At 56.9% G+C, this 16,186-nt stretch overlaps 1 protein-coding gene across 18 annotated transcripts in view; it reads left to right on the plus strand.

Moving 5' to 3' along the window:
* RPS6KA2 (ribosomal protein S6 kinase A2) overlaps positions 1-16,186 on the plus strand; it is a 319,578-nt gene that overhangs the window by 265,855 nt on the left and 37,537 nt on the right. For all 18 annotated transcript variants that reach the window (XR_014843479.1, XR_014843492.1, XM_085021807.1 and 15 more), the window contains 2 exons: positions 987-1,057; positions 2,677-2,765. Coding sequence is in view for 16 of the 18 variants with exons in the window: in XM_085021807.1 (XP_084877933.1) it covers positions 987-1,057; positions 2,677-2,765 (160 nt within the window). In the remaining 2 variants the exon portion in view is untranslated. The remainder of the gene's footprint in view (positions 1-986; positions 1,058-2,676; positions 2,766-16,186) is intronic.

Genomic DNA, 16,186 nt, shown 5'->3' on the forward strand with positions numbered 1-16,186 from the left:
GTTTGTCTGTCTCTCTGTGAGTCTGCTTCTTTTTTTGGTTATCATCACTGGTTCGTTGTGTTTTTTAGACTCCACATGTAAGTGCTATCTACAGTATTTGTCTTTCTCTGACTTATTTCACCTGGCATAGTGCCCTCCAAGTCCATCCATGCTGCTGTAAATGGCAAGTGTCATTCTTTTTTGTGGCTGAGTAGTATTTCACTGCATAAGCAGTACTCTGGTTTAAGGAGGCACTGAAATACTGAGAAATTCCTGAGCCACTTTATTGCGAAGAGAAATGCTGAAACGCTCCCCTTCCTCCATCTCTGAAGAAAGAGCTAGCTTCAACCCCATCCTCTTCATCATCAAGAAGCATCTCCTGAGCTTCATCATCATATATGCCCTTGTGTTGGGTGTCAGCAGGTAGTTAGGGACCTCGCACTGTGGAGCTGGTTGTTCTGGAAGGAACCTCGTGGAGGGGAGGCAGGGTAATCACTCCACAAACGGGTGCTGTGCCTGCGCAGGGGCCGCCTACCCGGGGAGCAGACTGTACCAGCTCGCTGATCCCCAGCGCGCCTTTAGGGCAAGTCAGCTGTCCTCCCCTCCCTCGCTCAGCCCCGCCCCCTCCTCGCTCTGGCCCCGCCCCCTCTTCCTCAGCCCCTCCACAGCCTCCATGGGGAGAGGGTGCCCAGTCAACCCCACAAAGGCTGCGCCCGTGTCTGCCCGCCCCGCCGGCCCTCCCCCACTTCCCTCTGCAGCACTGGGCGCCTCTCGGCCCCGGAGAGTTGGATCGTTCACTGTGTCCCCCGTCCGCCCCCTCCCCAGTGAGCTCCGAGGCCCACGATGCAGTTCTGTTCGCGGCTGTACACGGAACACGGCGGCGGCGGCTGCCCTTCATCGGCCAGGATTTGGTGGACAAGGGAACGCGGGTGGCCTTTCGCCCATCGGGGTGTCTCACCGTGAGTCCAGGGGTCTCAACTCTCGCCCTGTTGTGTGTCGCTCTGCAGTTCGAGATGCTCACGGGGTCCCTGCCGTTCCAGGGGAAGGACAGGAAGGAGACCATGGCCCTCGTCCTAAAGTGAGTAGCAGACGCCGCCCAGGGCCCGCGCCGTTAGCGCCTCCTGCCGGCAGGAGCGTCCGTCCTTGGGGCCGGGGGTGGGGAGCCGTGACGGTGACGGGCCTTCTCGGCCGGTTCTCCGCGGCAGACGAGGCCAGTGGGATCTCTGGGTGATTCCGCCGCACTCTTCTCCCCAGAAGGAGTTTCCATCAGCAAAAGGCGTCCCAGGTGTCCAGGGGCAGGGTCTCCCGACGTGACGGGGGGTGACCTTCAGGACAGAGTTCCTTCCCAACCGGCAGCACCCCTCCCACACTCAGGTGCCCGGCTCTGCTGCCCAGTGTGGGCGGGAATCTCGTGGCTCCCGTGGCCGGGAACACACCCACGTTCTCCTTCATTTGCGGAAGAATCTTTGAGCCCGAGAGTGGGTTCTGCTCTTAGAACCGTAGGAAGAAGGGCAAACCCAAGGCAGCCTCACTGTAACACCTAAATGTGAACGGGCTTCCCCCCGGGGGAGATGGCGAGGGGAGAGACGCGGCCCAAGGGACCATGACCGTGGAGGAGGCAAATCGGGGTCCAGAAGCTCAGGCCTCCTGTCCTGGGGCCAGCTCTGCTGCAAAGACTTATGCCTTTTATAAACCCAGAGGCACCTTCGGTTTTCCGAAGGTTCCATCGTTAGGTAAACAGAAGGAGAGAGATTTGTGGAAAAAGCCCTACGAGAGGGTGTCAGCAGGGATCTCCTGTACCGTGTGACATGACGTGACGCGATGACACGTGTCTCCTGTTTATTCACAGCCCCATCCCTTTCATGTTAAGCGGCATAAGACCTTTTCCTAAAGCCAGATAGTTCCTCCAGCAAATCCCGCTGTGACCTTGCAACCTGTCACTTTGGAGGGACAGAGCGTTTCTTAAGAGGCAGCACCCACCTGTGGTCATGGAGTCCCCACAGCGAGGCCCAGGCCCTGGGATTTGCAGGGCCCTCATTTCCCAGATGCCCCCCAGAGCATGGGCCCAGGCAAAGCCAGAGGCGGAAAAGAGACCCTGCCGTAACACCAAGCCTAGTGGGTGTGCCCAGGGTGTAAACAAGGCCACTCCTCTCTCCAAAGCCTTTGTGCTGGTGGTTTTGGAAAATGCATTTATTTATTTATTTGTTTGTTTGTTTATTTTTGTCTTTTGTCCTTTTAGGGCTGCTCCCGAGGCATATGGAGGTTCCCAGGCTAGGAATCTAATTGGAGCTGTAGCCCCCCCACCTACACCACAGCCTCAGCAACGCCAGATCTGAGCTGTGTCTGCGACCTACACCACAGCTGACAGCAACACCGGATCCTTAACCCACTGAGTGAGGCCGGGGATCAAACCCGCAACCTCATGGTTCCTAGTCGGATTCCTTTCTGCTGCGCCACAACAGGAACTCCAGGAAATGCGTTTCTGTTTAAGATATTGTTTATGTTCAGGGGATTGTTATTGTTTGTTTTTCATGGATTATTACTTTTCAATGAGTACAGCTTTTGTAAATAGCTCCACGGGTCTCATTGGTTGGATTCGATCTGCGAGGGCTGACAGCCGGCCCCCAAAGCACTGCAGCAAGGCCTGGTCCCCTTGCCGCTCACCCGTCTCACCTCCAACACGGCCGTGTTTTGCAGAGCCAAGCTGGGCATGCCCCAGTTCCTCAGCGCGGAGGCCCAGAGTCTGCTCAGAGCCCTCTTCAAACGGAACCCCTGCAACCGGCTGGGTAAGACCCCCTGAGCCCCCGGGGACCCTGGCGGTGCACCTGCTCAGACTCAGCACCCCCCTGGCTGCGCGGTTCACCACGTTCACTGATACCCAGAGGCCCTGACGTGGGGTGGAACTTCCGGCACGTGTCGTCCGTGCTCCAAGGGTTCCCCGAAGTCACGGTCACTGCCAAGCACTGTGAGCGCTCGCTAACAGGCACCGTTTACACAAAACGGGGCCACTTACTTTTGGAAGTCCAGAAACCAAAGACAGAACCGTTGACATGCTGCTTCTAGTTTAACCCCTCTCGAATTGAGAAATCTCAACATATGTTAAAGTTGAGATTTACAGGCGAGTTTTAACTCAGTGCTAATAAGTTTTCAAAGTTAACTCCTCGCGGAAGGTTCCCCACGATTTCCTCTCGGGGGCACGTCTCCTGCCGACACCACTGGGCTTTAACGACCCACGGGGACGCGGCCACTGAGCTCCTTGTCCGTCTGCCCGGTTGCTGCGCCTCCCACAGCCCCGGGAGACAGCCGGTCCTTGGCTCCAGTCCTTACACGGGGGCAGCCGAGAGCGGGGGGGGCTCGAAACACAGTTAAAACCAGGAGGTGGTTTTTTCTTTTTCTTCCCACGGGGGGCAAATACTGCAGCGTTCAGGGCTGCCCGGGGTGGACGCCCGTTCCCTGTCCATGAGAGGCCACATCAGTGCAACGTGTTGGCACTTTAGCAAAACCCGTCAAAATTTTAAATTGTACATACCCTTTTACCAAGAAATTTCACTTCCAGATGTCTCTCCAACAGAAACACCCCTGCCAGCATATAAGTTACGTGTAGAAAATGCCTGTTGACATCTTTCTGCCCCGACAAGCTAGATGTCAATGAGAAAACGCCAAGTAAAGGGGGGAGCATCCCACCCAGCAGCCGTGTAAACAGTGGGGGGGAGGAGGCCTTCGCTGCGGCCCCCCCCCATCCTGGCTGGACATGCCTTTCTCCTGGGGACCATCTCGAGCACCAGGGGGCTGTCTCCACCCCCCCAAGCTGGTAGCTCTGCCCACCCCTTCCGGCTGCAGAACTAAAGCTGCCCTCAGATTTACCCCTGATGATGCCCTGGTGAGCCAGCGGCTCTGGAGCCCTCGACTGGCAACACCCAGGCCCCTGGAGTCGCAGAGATGAGTTGCTACAGTGTTTGGATGCGTCCTGGGGTGGCACCTGCAGCCGTTTCACACCAAAGTGGGTCCCTGCAGGGGGTGGACACATCTGGGCCCCAGCCCCTAACACCCGCCTGGCCCGGGACCGAGATAGTTAATCTGTGAAAATGACTCTTGTCCGTGAGTTTGATTAAAACGAGTCGGCCTCAGAGTCTCCATTGTGGCTCAGCGGGTCAAGAACCAGGCTAGTATCCATGAGGACGTGGGTTCAATCCCTGGCCTCGCTCAGTGGGTTAAGGATCCAGTGTTGCCATGAGCTGTGGTGTAGGTCAAAACGCAGTTTGGACCCCAAGTTGTTGTGGCTGTGGTGTAGGCTGGACAGCGGCAGCTCCATTTCCACCCTTAGTCTGGGCACTTCCATATCCTTTGGGTTTGGCCCTACAAAAAGAAAATAAACAAACTAGCCAGCCTGGTAACTGCCATCATGCAAGGGACTGTCCCAAAGGGAGCAGCCGAGACCAGCCCCCTGGGGCAGGGGAGCCACCTCTCAGGGAGAGGACGACCACGCCCCCCGGGAGAGCAGCTCTGATCCCCAGGCTGCTGAGTGTCTGGAGGGCCGTGGGGATCAAGGAGCCAGGGGTCCTGGCGGGGGGGGGTCTGACGTCGTGTGTGGGGGTTGAGTTTGTGATTTAGAGGAACCTCAAGGGCAACACAGAATTTCCTCCACCGCGTTGTTCCGGGGTCACTGAGCACAGATGGGCCTGAGGGCCTCTGTCAGGGATGGTCCCGGCCCCGCCTTCGTGGTCTGACCCGGGCGGGGCCGGGGCCCTGGCTCCTGGGAGATGCAGCTCCCGTAGACGCTGGCCCCGCGGCCCTGCCTTCAGGGGTCCACTGCCGCACCTGCGCTCAACCCCTGAGCCTCCATGAGCAAACACAGCTCAGGAGAGCAGCCAAAGGCTCACCTGGGGGGGTCACAGGACGACGGGAGACCTCAGCCAGAGAAACACACACAGGACAGTGGTAACGGGCACGGGGACCCCGGTCTGGGTCTGAGCCTCTGCTGTCTCACTGCAGTGGTTTCAGATCCAGTGCAGCCTGGCCAGGGACCCGGCACGTGTGCAGGCCCCATGGTCAAGGTCATCGCTGTGCTGTCCAAGGAGGCGGAACAGCAGCTCTTTGGCCTTGAGAGCGTATTTTGAGACGTAGAACCAGAGGGTGAAAGTGTCCCTCAGTTAAGTCTGTTCCCCGGCGCTCCCTCTAAATCTGTCTTTAAATGTTACGCAAGGACCATGGTCTTCTGCTCCCTTCCAACCTGGCTCATGAATGCACGGGTTCCTGTTGGTTAATGTCTCTGCCTGTGCAAGAGAGACGCTGAACTCTGCCCTTCTAGTCCAAGGCCAGCTTGCCGTCCAGCCCAGCAGATCAGAACCCACTTCAGGACATGCCTGCCTCAGAGTCTGGTTTGCAGAGCCGTGAACCATCTGCGCGGCACGACTCCTCACCCGAAACCCCTGGAGTCGAGTTTGGAGCCTAGTGGTTGGTGCCATCACTGTCCATGGCCTTGTCATGCAGAAAATCAGGAAAGGGACGCCTGTGGTGTCTGGGTCACCGTCTGCTGCCCACTGGCCTGCTCGGGATGCAGGGCAGGTCTGCAGCATCCGCATTCCTGCCTCCCAAGTGTCTCTCCACAGGGGCCTTTCAGATCTTGCTTTTGTTTAGCATCTTAACTTCGCACCTTCAGACGTCCGTCTGCATCCACGGTCCCCTCTGATCCCTGAGACAGGGCCGTAAACGCACAGCTGCAGCTCAGAACTGTCAGCGTTTGTCCTGAGCCCCGCTCGGTTACCAGCCGGTTCCGCTTTGCACCTGCCCTTAGGGGTGCAGAGAGGTGCAGTGGTTAGGGCACGGTCTGTCTCCCTGTCTGGACCCGTGACACAAACGTGGCTCCCAAGCAGCGCCTCCCCGGCTCCGCGTGCACCCCCAGCTCCAGCCCCCAGCTCACCAGGTCGTGCATCTGGTCAGTAGCCCTATCGGCACCCCGCTTCTGGTCCCTGTGGTCCACAGACCATGCAGGTTTGGGGCCCCATGTCCCTCTGGTGTTTTCAGGAATGCTGGCTTTTTAGGCAGGTGGGGAGTCCTGGGAGGTGACTAATGAGAAGCCGTCCCCACAGTCTGACGGGTCAGTGACGGAGTTCTCGACACTGGCAGCCACCTCGCCTCTGGTGTTTAATGTAAAGTGGGTGTGGGGTCTCTTGCCCACCCCCTCCTTTCTCTCCAAGCCTCAACCTCCCCCTCCCCACAAAAGAGAGGTTTCACTGTTTGAAACTGGAGCAGTCCATGTAGTTCAATGTCTAACTGTCGATTTCTTTCTCCTCTGGTGACTGGTACCTTTTTCCTCGACGGGGTCAGCCCGAGAGATACAGCATTCCGTCCTGTTTTCTCACTTTTTATGTTCAGCACCCAAGGCTGCCATGAACTTAGCCTGGGAGTCTTGGATGTCCCCCGACTCTGGTTTTCCGAAACAAAACCCACATAAATGAGTTACAAATTGGGGTCCTTCCTGCAGATCCAAGGAGAGCACAAATACTCCAATCTCCCCGCCCCCCGCTTTCCCAAAGGCAGTCCTATTACTGGACAACCCCGCCCCCCACCCCAAGTGCTGCAACATTTGAAAGGAAAGAGCAGTGTCTGTGGGAATCACTGATGCCGCTGCATCTTGAGATTCACACTTTGAACCAGTCGGAGCAGATTTGGTGCTAAGACCCCAAGAGCGGGCACAGGAGCCCCTGCTGGAAACTGGTGACAACCCGAGGAACGTAAGAAGGCACTCAGGCTCTCGGGGCGCTCAACGCCTGCGGAGCACCAAGGGCTGCGTGTGTGCGCAGAGCCTGTGTCTGTGACCCCTTCAAGGACATGCAGAGGCAGCACCTTCCCCTCCAGGGCCAGAATCCTGAGCACTTGGCTGTGTCCGAGCACCCCGGCCTGACTCAGCAGCATCAGACAGTGCCCGCGTCAGGTTTAAAAGCCACATCCGTTGGAGCTGAGCACTTGGGGCTTGTCTCCTTCTGATCTTGGCAGCCACAGAGCCCACGTTCAGCTTTTAATTGAAAAGGTTTTTCGGGAAAATTCCCTGTAGCCCTGCTTGTATTTCTGATAAAGAAGGCGCTTTCACTTGGCCCTGTTGAAACTTGAAAAACCAACTTGTCTCTAGCTTACATCTTAGTCTGTTTTTACTTAAATTTGGGCCAAGGATGTCATTTTTCTCTCTTCGGCTGCAGAGAACTCCCTGAAATGTTACTGCAATTGGATTTCATGAACTGTGTGAAAATCTCAGCTTGTTTTCCTTTTATACAGAATTGTCTTTCTATAGAAAAATTGGACAAAGAGTACCACCATTTAGAAAAACACAAGAACGGTAATTTATAAAGCAGCAGTCTTAAGGAACAAAATGCGTTTATCAGCCCTTTTGCCTCAAGGCCGCCCTGTGTCGCGAAGGAGCTAGCCGGAGCAGTTTGTGCTGTTGCTCTCCACGACTCTTCTTGTTCTCTTAACCAGCCAGTGCCTGTACAGTTATTCGGGATGTTTTATTCCCTACCTGTCTTTCCTCTTGTGATAAAGTACACACAGCGGCAAGTTTACCGTCTTGCCAATTGTTAAGGACACAGTCAGTCGTGGCACGTATGTGCACAGTGGGCAGCCGTCAGCAGGCTTTCATCCTGCAGAACGAAGCCCGGCCACCAGTCAGCAAAAAATCCCACTCTCACCCCCCAGCCGCTGGCACCTCCGCCCCTGCCCTGTTCTACTTTCTATCTCTGTGTTTCGACTGCTGTTGGCGCCTCTTATAAGTGGACGCATACAGTATTTGGTTGTGTGTGATTGGTTTATTTCACTTAGCATAATGTCCCAAGAGTTATCCATACTGTGGTGTATGTCAGAATTTCCCCACTTTTTATGGCTGCATAATACTCCGTTGACTGGTTTGCCACCCTTGGCTCATCTGTCATCCGTCTGTGGACATTGGGGTCGCCTCCCCCTTTTGGCCCTTGTAACTGATGCTGCTTTGAGCTCGGGTGTGCACATCTCTTCAACATGGTGAAGCCCAGAAGTGGGAATTCTTGGATGCTATGGTTATTCTGCTTTTAATTTTTTGAGGGACCACGTCACTGTTTTCTGCAGTGGCTGTGCCGTCTTCCTGGCTAGGAGTGTGCGGGACCACTTCCGCCCCTCGGTCCAGCGTGGCACCCGGTGCGGGGTGCGTGTGCGGGCAGAGGAGCCCTCGGCGGGCTGGGCTCGTACCCGCCCCCCAGCCGTCGAAGAGATCCGTCGAAGAATCGAAAGCCCTTCATCCAGGTGATTCCCTTCTGGGATGTTCCACCCGAGGACGACGAGCGTTCGGGGTGTTAGTGTGGGAAGGAAGGGGAGGAGGAGACGCCGTCCCCGCCCCTGCGGGCGTCCAGGGGGGCAGGTCCGTCCCCACGGGGAGCGAGGCAGGTCTGCACGACTGGCTGGGGAAGGTGTCTCAGCCAGAAACAGAGCGAGAGTACAAATAGCAAATGTCCAGAGCGATCCTGTTTGCGTTTTAAGAAAAGACCCCGGGAGATGAGCTAAGAGGATCGCCGGCAACACACGAGCACCTGTGAGCAGTGAGCGCGGACGGCAGGTGCCTCTCGAGCTTTTGCTTTCACCGCTTACAGGTCAGTGCTTTGAATCTTTAATCAGTAGTGCATGCTAGTTTGATGATTAAGAGCCTAGTTTTTGAAAATGTGATTTTGAGAGAAACATTCGCTATTCAGAGACTCCTGTGTGGCCTCAGAGCCGCCCAGATGGGCAGATGGCAGGGCACAGACTCTTGGGTGGTAGTTTGGGCGGGGCCCGCCTTCTTCCTCCCGACCGCCTTCTCCTTCCTCTCGGCAGATGCTAAGGAGCCTTGGTTAGGAGGCAGGGGGCTCCATGGATAGAACCCAGGAACACGCGCATCCCAGGCCCTGGCGCTGGGGAAACAGTGGGGCAAAACCGTGGCCCTCCTTCCCCTGGGGCTTCTAGGACAGAAGAGAGACAACACTAACCAGAGGGGCCTGCAGACGCCCTCGGGGACAGGAGAGGTTGAGTGGGGGAGACAGAGCTCCAGGGAGGGCCCAGAGTTTGCTGGCAGGTGGAAGAAGCCCAGCCGTGAGCCAGGAGGTGGGCAGCGGAGAGGAGCCCTGCGTGGCGCCACGGGCAGAAAAGCAGGACGTGGGGCCAGAATACCTGGACCCCAGCCCAGGCATTTGCTTGCTGTGCAGCCTTGAGCGGATGGTGGCACCTTTCTGTGCCTGGTCTCCCAACTGGTGTCACGAGGGTAATAGCAGTACCCTCTTCATAGGGTTGTTAGGAGACGTAAGAAGCTGGAAGGTGCCTGACACCTACACAGTGTGTTTGACATGTGTGTGAAAAGCAGAGGCAGCCAGTGTGCAGAGGCTGTGCACTGCGCCAGGGAAGGGTGTGTGGACCTCGGGGCCACAGTGTTCCTGCCAGTTGGGCCCGGTTCTCTCGCTGTGGCTTGGACAGAATAGAGGGGCTCTCAGAGGCACAGTAAAAAAACCAAGGATCCTGCGGGGTGTGCTTTAATGGGTCTTGTTAACCCGGCCCCTGAGATCATTGCAGGAAGGCGAGGGAATGAGGACAGGGCTGCTTGACGGTCTCTGGAGCACCCCGGCGGGTTCGCACCGGAGGCGGAACGAGACGGGACCCGTCCCAGAGAAGAGGGACGGCCCTGACCCGCCACCTGCAGAGGAGTCTCCAGAGCCACCAGTAATTCAGGCTGTGGTCGGAGCTTTTCTTCCAGTACCGAGTTTTTTTCTGGAAATCCGTTCAGGCTCCGCCTTGTCCTTCTTGAGCTCCCCAGGAGAATCCGGACTCATGCTGCATGGTGAATGCACACGCGAGCACGTGCACAGGGTACCCCCTCCCAGGGAAGCGGGCAGCCCCTCCACTGCTGACCCCTCTGCCCTGGGGTCACGCCCAGCTGTGGTCTCACCTGCCTGACCTCCCCTCAGGCACAAACCGGGTTCAGGAAGGACGTAAAGACAGCAGCATGTTTATCCACCGAAACGTGCAATTTTCAGGCACTTCCGACTCGACTCAGTGAGCGAAGGCTTTCGCCGGGGAGTCCCTCCTTTCTTTCAAATACCATTGTCTCTGGGGGAGGGCTTGTCGCAGGGACCCAGGTGAATGTGACCCGCGGGCGGGAGGGGACCTGGGTCTCTTTTCTCTTTGTTCTGGAAGAAGGAAAGAATTTTCTAAATCTATTTTTTATTTTGTCTTGGAATTTAACATCACAAAAATCATAGTTCTCCGACCCAAAACATCGTCGTGTTATTTGGCTTGTGTAGCTGATGAGAGAGAAAGATGGGTTTATCTCACAGGGGATAGGTAACGGTCAGTTACACAACACCAGCCCGGTGATGCCCACAGAAGCAGGGAAAACGGCCCGTCCGTGGCCAAAAGGTGCCCTTCCCGTCCTCCCTAAAGTGAGTGATCATAGCGCTTTCCAGGAGTTATGGTCCATCCAGCAGGAGTATTTCATATCCTAAGATGCCCAGAATCACATCAATAAGAAGTTACAGTCAGAATTATTACTCACCCACCTTGATCCAGACTGGCTACTAAATTTACTTGCCTGAGAATCTTTGGCTGTGAGTTGGAAATTGAGTAGGTTAATCTTGGTCTACACAGGCAGCGTGGTTAGAAGGCTGGGGCTTCTTCCCCTTCTGCTGCCTCGAGCCTTGTTTTTGACCCTCAGAAGCCCTCTGGCCAACTGGGGAGTTGGTCGTTATCAGAAGGCCTCCCCCGAACACCGGCCCTCACAGTACCTCCACAGCAGCCCACATCTCTGTCTCTTGACCTTCACCTGCTGGGGGGCCCTGGGCCACACTCCTGGGGGCTGCGAACCCAGCCACCCCTGGCATCACCTCCCAGCTCTCCACTGGCACCTTCCCACCAAGTCCCTGCTGGCTGCAGGCCCTCCCGGGCCCCCAAGTCCTGTGCCCCCACTGGCCCCACATCCCCACCTCTGAGTTCCCAGTGGGCCCAGTCCAGCTGGTTCCCAGCTCCAGCTGCTGTGTGTGAGTGGGCGATGCATTCAGCTGAAAGGGGGGGGGGTGTGAAGAAAGAAAAGTGCCCACGAGCTGACAGTTCAGTGAATGCACAGGTATTTCTCAGGTCGGGTGGACGCTGCTGAAAGGTAGGGTGCTGGCGGGCTGTGCTGTCTGTCTGAGTTCCCTGTTCTGCTGTTGCAAAGCCCCATAGACAGGGCAGCTGGAACCAAGGAAAGGTGCCATCTCCTCCCGCCAGAGGCTGGAAGTCTGAGACGAGGTGGGGCTGGTTCCTCAGAGGCCGGGAGGGGCGTTCTGCTCCTGGCGCTTTGCCGGAGATCCTTGTGCTCCGGGGTGTGCAGACACCTCACCCCTGCCTTTCCTTCCCCTGGCGCCCTCCCCGCGCGCTGCTGTGTCCAGACGTCTGCTTGTTATGACGACCCAGTCACACTGGGGCCCACCCTGCTCCTCTGAGACCTCATCCTGACTGACTGCATCTTGCATGAGACTTGTTTCCAAGTAAGGCCTCATTCGGAGGTTCTGGGGTTCACCTCGCCACATGCACTTGAAACACCTCCAAGCGTGTGTCCATCGAGTTCGCGGCTGGAGGAGACGGCAGAGGTTCATCTGGTTGATGTCACTCGGCAGGTGACAAGACCGAGGCCTTGGTCCCCGATCACCTGCCCGAGGCGCCACAGCTGCCAGCCCAGAGCTGGCCCTTCCACCGCGTTGTCCCTGAATACACAGGGTCCTCGCCCAGAGAGACCGCATCTGAGTCTCCATCCCGCCACTAATGGCAGGTGTCCACTCTGCGGCGAGGGGCCAGTGCTGCTGGTGACTCAGGTAGATGCCCTGTGAGCCTTCTTCCCACAGCCTGGCTGCCTGGGACCCCAGTCATGTGGGGGAAGCGACCCGAACTCTCAGGTGGAAATACCCTGCCTTTCCCTGCAGACCTGAGGAGCCGGCAGCGGTGGGGGTGGGGGTGGCGGAAGGACAGACAGATGGGGGAGAAGGTGGACAGTTCCCAGCCAGGCGGCCAGTGGATGGAGGGAGGGAACGGGGCTGTTTTCTGGGCAGAGTGGAGAGATTCTACCACACTTGTCAGAAGAGGAGTCAGGGGTGTGTTTATTAGAACGTGGTGGGTACGGGGGCCTGGTAGCAGCACGTGGTTTGGGTCACGGGCCGTGTATTTCATGCAGTGCGGTCCGTTCAGTGATAAAGGCAGGTGGATCTCATATTGGCCGCTGTTGGCATGAGGAGCCAGCCCGGCAGAGCTGCCTGAGGACCCTGGGTGGCATCTCCAAGCTTGTGCGTGTGCTGGGGAGGGGGCAAGGGGCAAGGGGTTCTTGGCCTGAGAAGCATCAGATGCCAAGGCCTGGAAGCGAAGAAGAGCAGCAGTGAGAGCAGGTGTGGCCTCCAGGTGGCCGAGGGGAGGGCCGGGAGGCAGCGCAGCCTGAGCAGCCTGGGCCAGGAGGGGGCCCCTCCGCAGGATGCAGCCGGGGCGCCCGCAGTCTCGTTTCCCAGCCCATCATTCTGGTAAATCGGAGAAGACCCTCTGGGGGCTCCCTAGCCCCTCCCTGTGAGCATCTGTAGCTTTTCTAGAAAGTTCTGGGGCTCCTGGGGGAACCCAGGGCAGAGGTTAGAGGAGTGAGGCGTGCTGATGAGATATAGTGGACAGTCTGAGAACCCCGGTGCTTCTGCCCTTCCTGTGTCTGTCCCGTCCTTTCCAGAGCTGATCCCCAGAGGCTGTGCTTTCCTCATCTGGCTTCAAACACAGTCCACCCGGGTCTCCAGTCGGCTCTTCCTGGTCCTGCGGGCATTGCTGTGACCTCTTGCAATGGACCAGCCTTGGGCGGCTTGGTCAAGGCCAAGCAAACACCTCCTACCCTTCAGCCGACAGTGTCGGAGGAGATGCGAGCTATGGCCAAGCAAAGGTGTGAAATGTTAAACGAAACTTCAAGTTGACCGAAAATACTTTGAAACTATACGAGTAGTGTGTAGGTGACCTGTAAGTGGTTAAGAAGTAAAAAAGCAGACCTAGTGTTCAGATCCCGGGCAGTTAGACTGGCCTTTAAGGGCCAGGCAGAACCCTGACCCTTAAAGGTGCTGGAGTCAGAGGATTCTTTGTAACTCTAAAGCAACAACAAGGAGTTCCCGTCGTGGCACAGTGGTTAACGAATCCGACTAGGAACCTTGAGGTTGCGGGTTCGATCCTTGGCCTCACTCAGTGGGTTAAGGATCCGGCGTTGCCCTGAGCTGTGGTGTAGGTTGCAGATGTGGCTCGGATCCCACGTTGCTGTGGCTGTGGTGTAGGCCAGCAGCAACAGCTCCGATGAGACCCCTAGCCTGGGAACCTCCATATGCCGAGGGAGCAGCCCAGGAAATGGCAAAAAGACAAAAAAATAAAATAAAAATAAAAATAAAATAAAACCACAACAAGTATTTCAACAGAGTTGCAAAGGGCCCAGGGCTTAAACATTTCTCAAAGCAAACCTGCATCCCAAAGATACAAGGAAAACGCTTCTGGCAGATCCCAAAGCTCTGGGGACTGGTTTACTGAGCGTGCGGGAGCCGGTTGATGAGCAAGCCCAGGAGGAAAGGCAGGGGTCACCTTGTTAAAAGTGCGGCGAAGGGGCTGGATGTCTCTGGGGCCGGAAGAGAGCAGATTCGGGCCACAGACGCAGCGTTTTATAACCAACCGTGCACTGAAAAGACAGGTCTGAGACGCAAGACAGCCCCGCAGCCAAAGCGTAGAAAGCTGAGATGCGCGTCCAGAAGAGCGTTCAGGAACGTAGCCTGCAAGTGATTAGAACAAAAGTAATTAAATGTTCACAGGGCGAGAATGAGCACAAATTCTCGCACCTCCTGCTGCAGTGAACTTCTTACGCACTTTGCCTGGAGAGCATCCTGATGCCTCTCCGAGCTGCGTAAGTGAGGATCCAGTCCTTCCTTCCTCGGCACCTCTGTCCACAAGCACCTGCTCCTGTCGCCTCTTCTTGAGCCTCCTCCTGGGACAGTGTGAGACCCGAGGTGTCTGGTGGCGTCCCTGCGGCAGGTCAGCCGGGATGCGGAGATGAGCTCAGACTTCCGAACCCTCCGCGCCTGGACCTCTGTTCACCGCTGTTTGCCAAATGTGTTTCAACGAAAAGGGGCTGACAAGTGCGAAATGGACTCTTTGAGCGTGTTTCGGGAGAGGCTGCATAGAACTGGAATCCAGTGTAATAACCCCGTGTGCCCCAGGAAGTTGACGTGGGCTGTAGAGAACTGTGTGCGGGAGTTTCCTCTCTGTTCTGTGCGGCACCTCCCCCCAAACACATCATTGCTGAGTAATAACCAAAGTGTTAATTCACTCAGTGTTTGCTGAGGCCTCGAAGCGCGAACAGGGTACGACATCTCACTGCGGTGGAAGAAAGAAGGTGCGGAGGAAAATGTGCTGAGAAGGAACCAGGGAAACACAGCGTGTGCTGGAGCTTAGGCACAGCCGTCCTTCCTCTTCTCTCTCACTTCCTTCTGCTTCCGACAGAGCATCCTTGCAAACGGGTGTGACATCGGAGCATCCTTGCAAACGGGCGTGACATCAGAGCATCCTTGCACACGGGCGTGACATCAGAGCATCCCTGCAAACGGGCGTGACATCAGAGCATCCTTGCAAACGGGCGTGAAATGCAGAGGCTGCAAAACAGAAAGCAGCTTCTTCAAAGACACACAGCCAGTGGGCTGCTGCACAGGTGCCTGTACCTGGGCTCTGACCTGTATCCCACCTCTGACCGGCCTGCAGAGCTTCTGCCATTCACTGAAAAGAGCAGGACGAGGTCTGCGTCGGAGGCAGCGTTTCCTTTCACTCTCGTCGTCACAGCCAGGAGGCTTCCTCAGTCCAGAGCTCAGGTCTCCATCGCAGGAGGCCAGCACGCCTGTGGGCACGTGGGCACGCGCTCAGAGCATCCATTCTCGACACCTCCTCACAGCAGCTGCCGGCGCACCTGAGGAGGCCGCCAGGTGCTGGGGACGCCCAGGCTGAGCCCCCATCTCCGGACTCGGGTCCGAGGTTTCAGGGGCTTCCACGGCGCAGAGATGGACACGAACATCCAGAGGGCCCTCGGCGTGGGGTTCTCCATCAAACCTGGGGCTCCCTGCTAGTAACAACATCCAGGGGGGCGGGGTCTTCCCCGCCGGCCGGCCGGCTCTCCCTTTCTCTGCAGATGCCAACTGGGGGGTCTTAACGGTTCAGCTCTGTTCTGGCGCTGACCCCCTAGGGTTGTCTCAAGCCTCACAGGATCAGGGTTACCGGACCCCCACCTCAGGTGCCAGCCCTAAGTTGTCACTGTGCTTCTACCCACCAGCTGTAAACCCGGGCCCCCAAGACCCCTCCTCAGTCTGGACAACTCGCCAGAACAGATGGCAGAGCTCAGGGAAGCACTTCAGAGATTACAATTCGTTACAAATGATACTCTAAAAAGTCAGGTGAGAGGCCGGCGAAGGGGGTGCATAGGGCGAGGTCCAGAAGCTGCCCTCTGTCCCTTGGGGCTTGGAATGGGCCCCCTGGGTGGTTCACCAACCCCCGAGAAATTCTCCTACCCCCCGTTGTTCAGTTCTCTTGGGGGGTCCACTGTGCAGGTGTGACACCTTAAATCACAGGCTGTTCTTAGCCCCTCTCACCTCCTCGGGTCAGAGGTGACTGAAAGTCCCACCCCCTCCTCACAAGGGCGGGGGCTGTCTCTAGGGGCTTTGCCCAGGTCACCTCCTTAAGATAAGTTCAGGTGCGACTGAACCGGGCTTGTTATGAGTAACGAGAGATGCTTCACAGATGGAGCTGGTTCAGAAGCCGGGGACAAAAACCAAAAGTAGCAAAATGCTTCAATCGCTTTTGTCGCTTAGGAAATTACGAGAGTTTTGGGGGGTCTGGCTGGGAGCCGGAGACAGAGGGCCACATATATGTCTCTTATCATGACGTCACAGGTCCTCGGGTGAAAGGTCAGGATGGGATTCCAGGCCGGGGGGCAGAGGAGCACCTCAGCTAAAAGGAGCAGATCTGCCTTCCAAGCCCAGCTCTACTCCTAAACGCCGCTCCGACCTCGGGCTGTTCCCTCACCCGGGAAGTAGGAGCGCTGCTCCCGAGTGGCAGTGGAGGCGTTTAGTGGAGAGCGCCTGCGAGCTGTCTGCCTGACACCTCCCTCTGTCCTTCTGCCGTTTGCCTTTCCAAGTGGCAGTCACCAGGT

The sequence above is a fragment of the Sus scrofa genome, chromosome 1, assembly GCF_054392235.1.
Source record: "Sus scrofa isolate SSC_HxYL_T2T_F1_AM1 chromosome 1, Sscrofa_HxYL_maternal_Yorkshire_Landrace_v2.0, whole genome shotgun sequence".
Lineage (NCBI taxonomy): Eukaryota > Metazoa > Chordata > Mammalia > Artiodactyla > Suidae > Sus > Sus scrofa.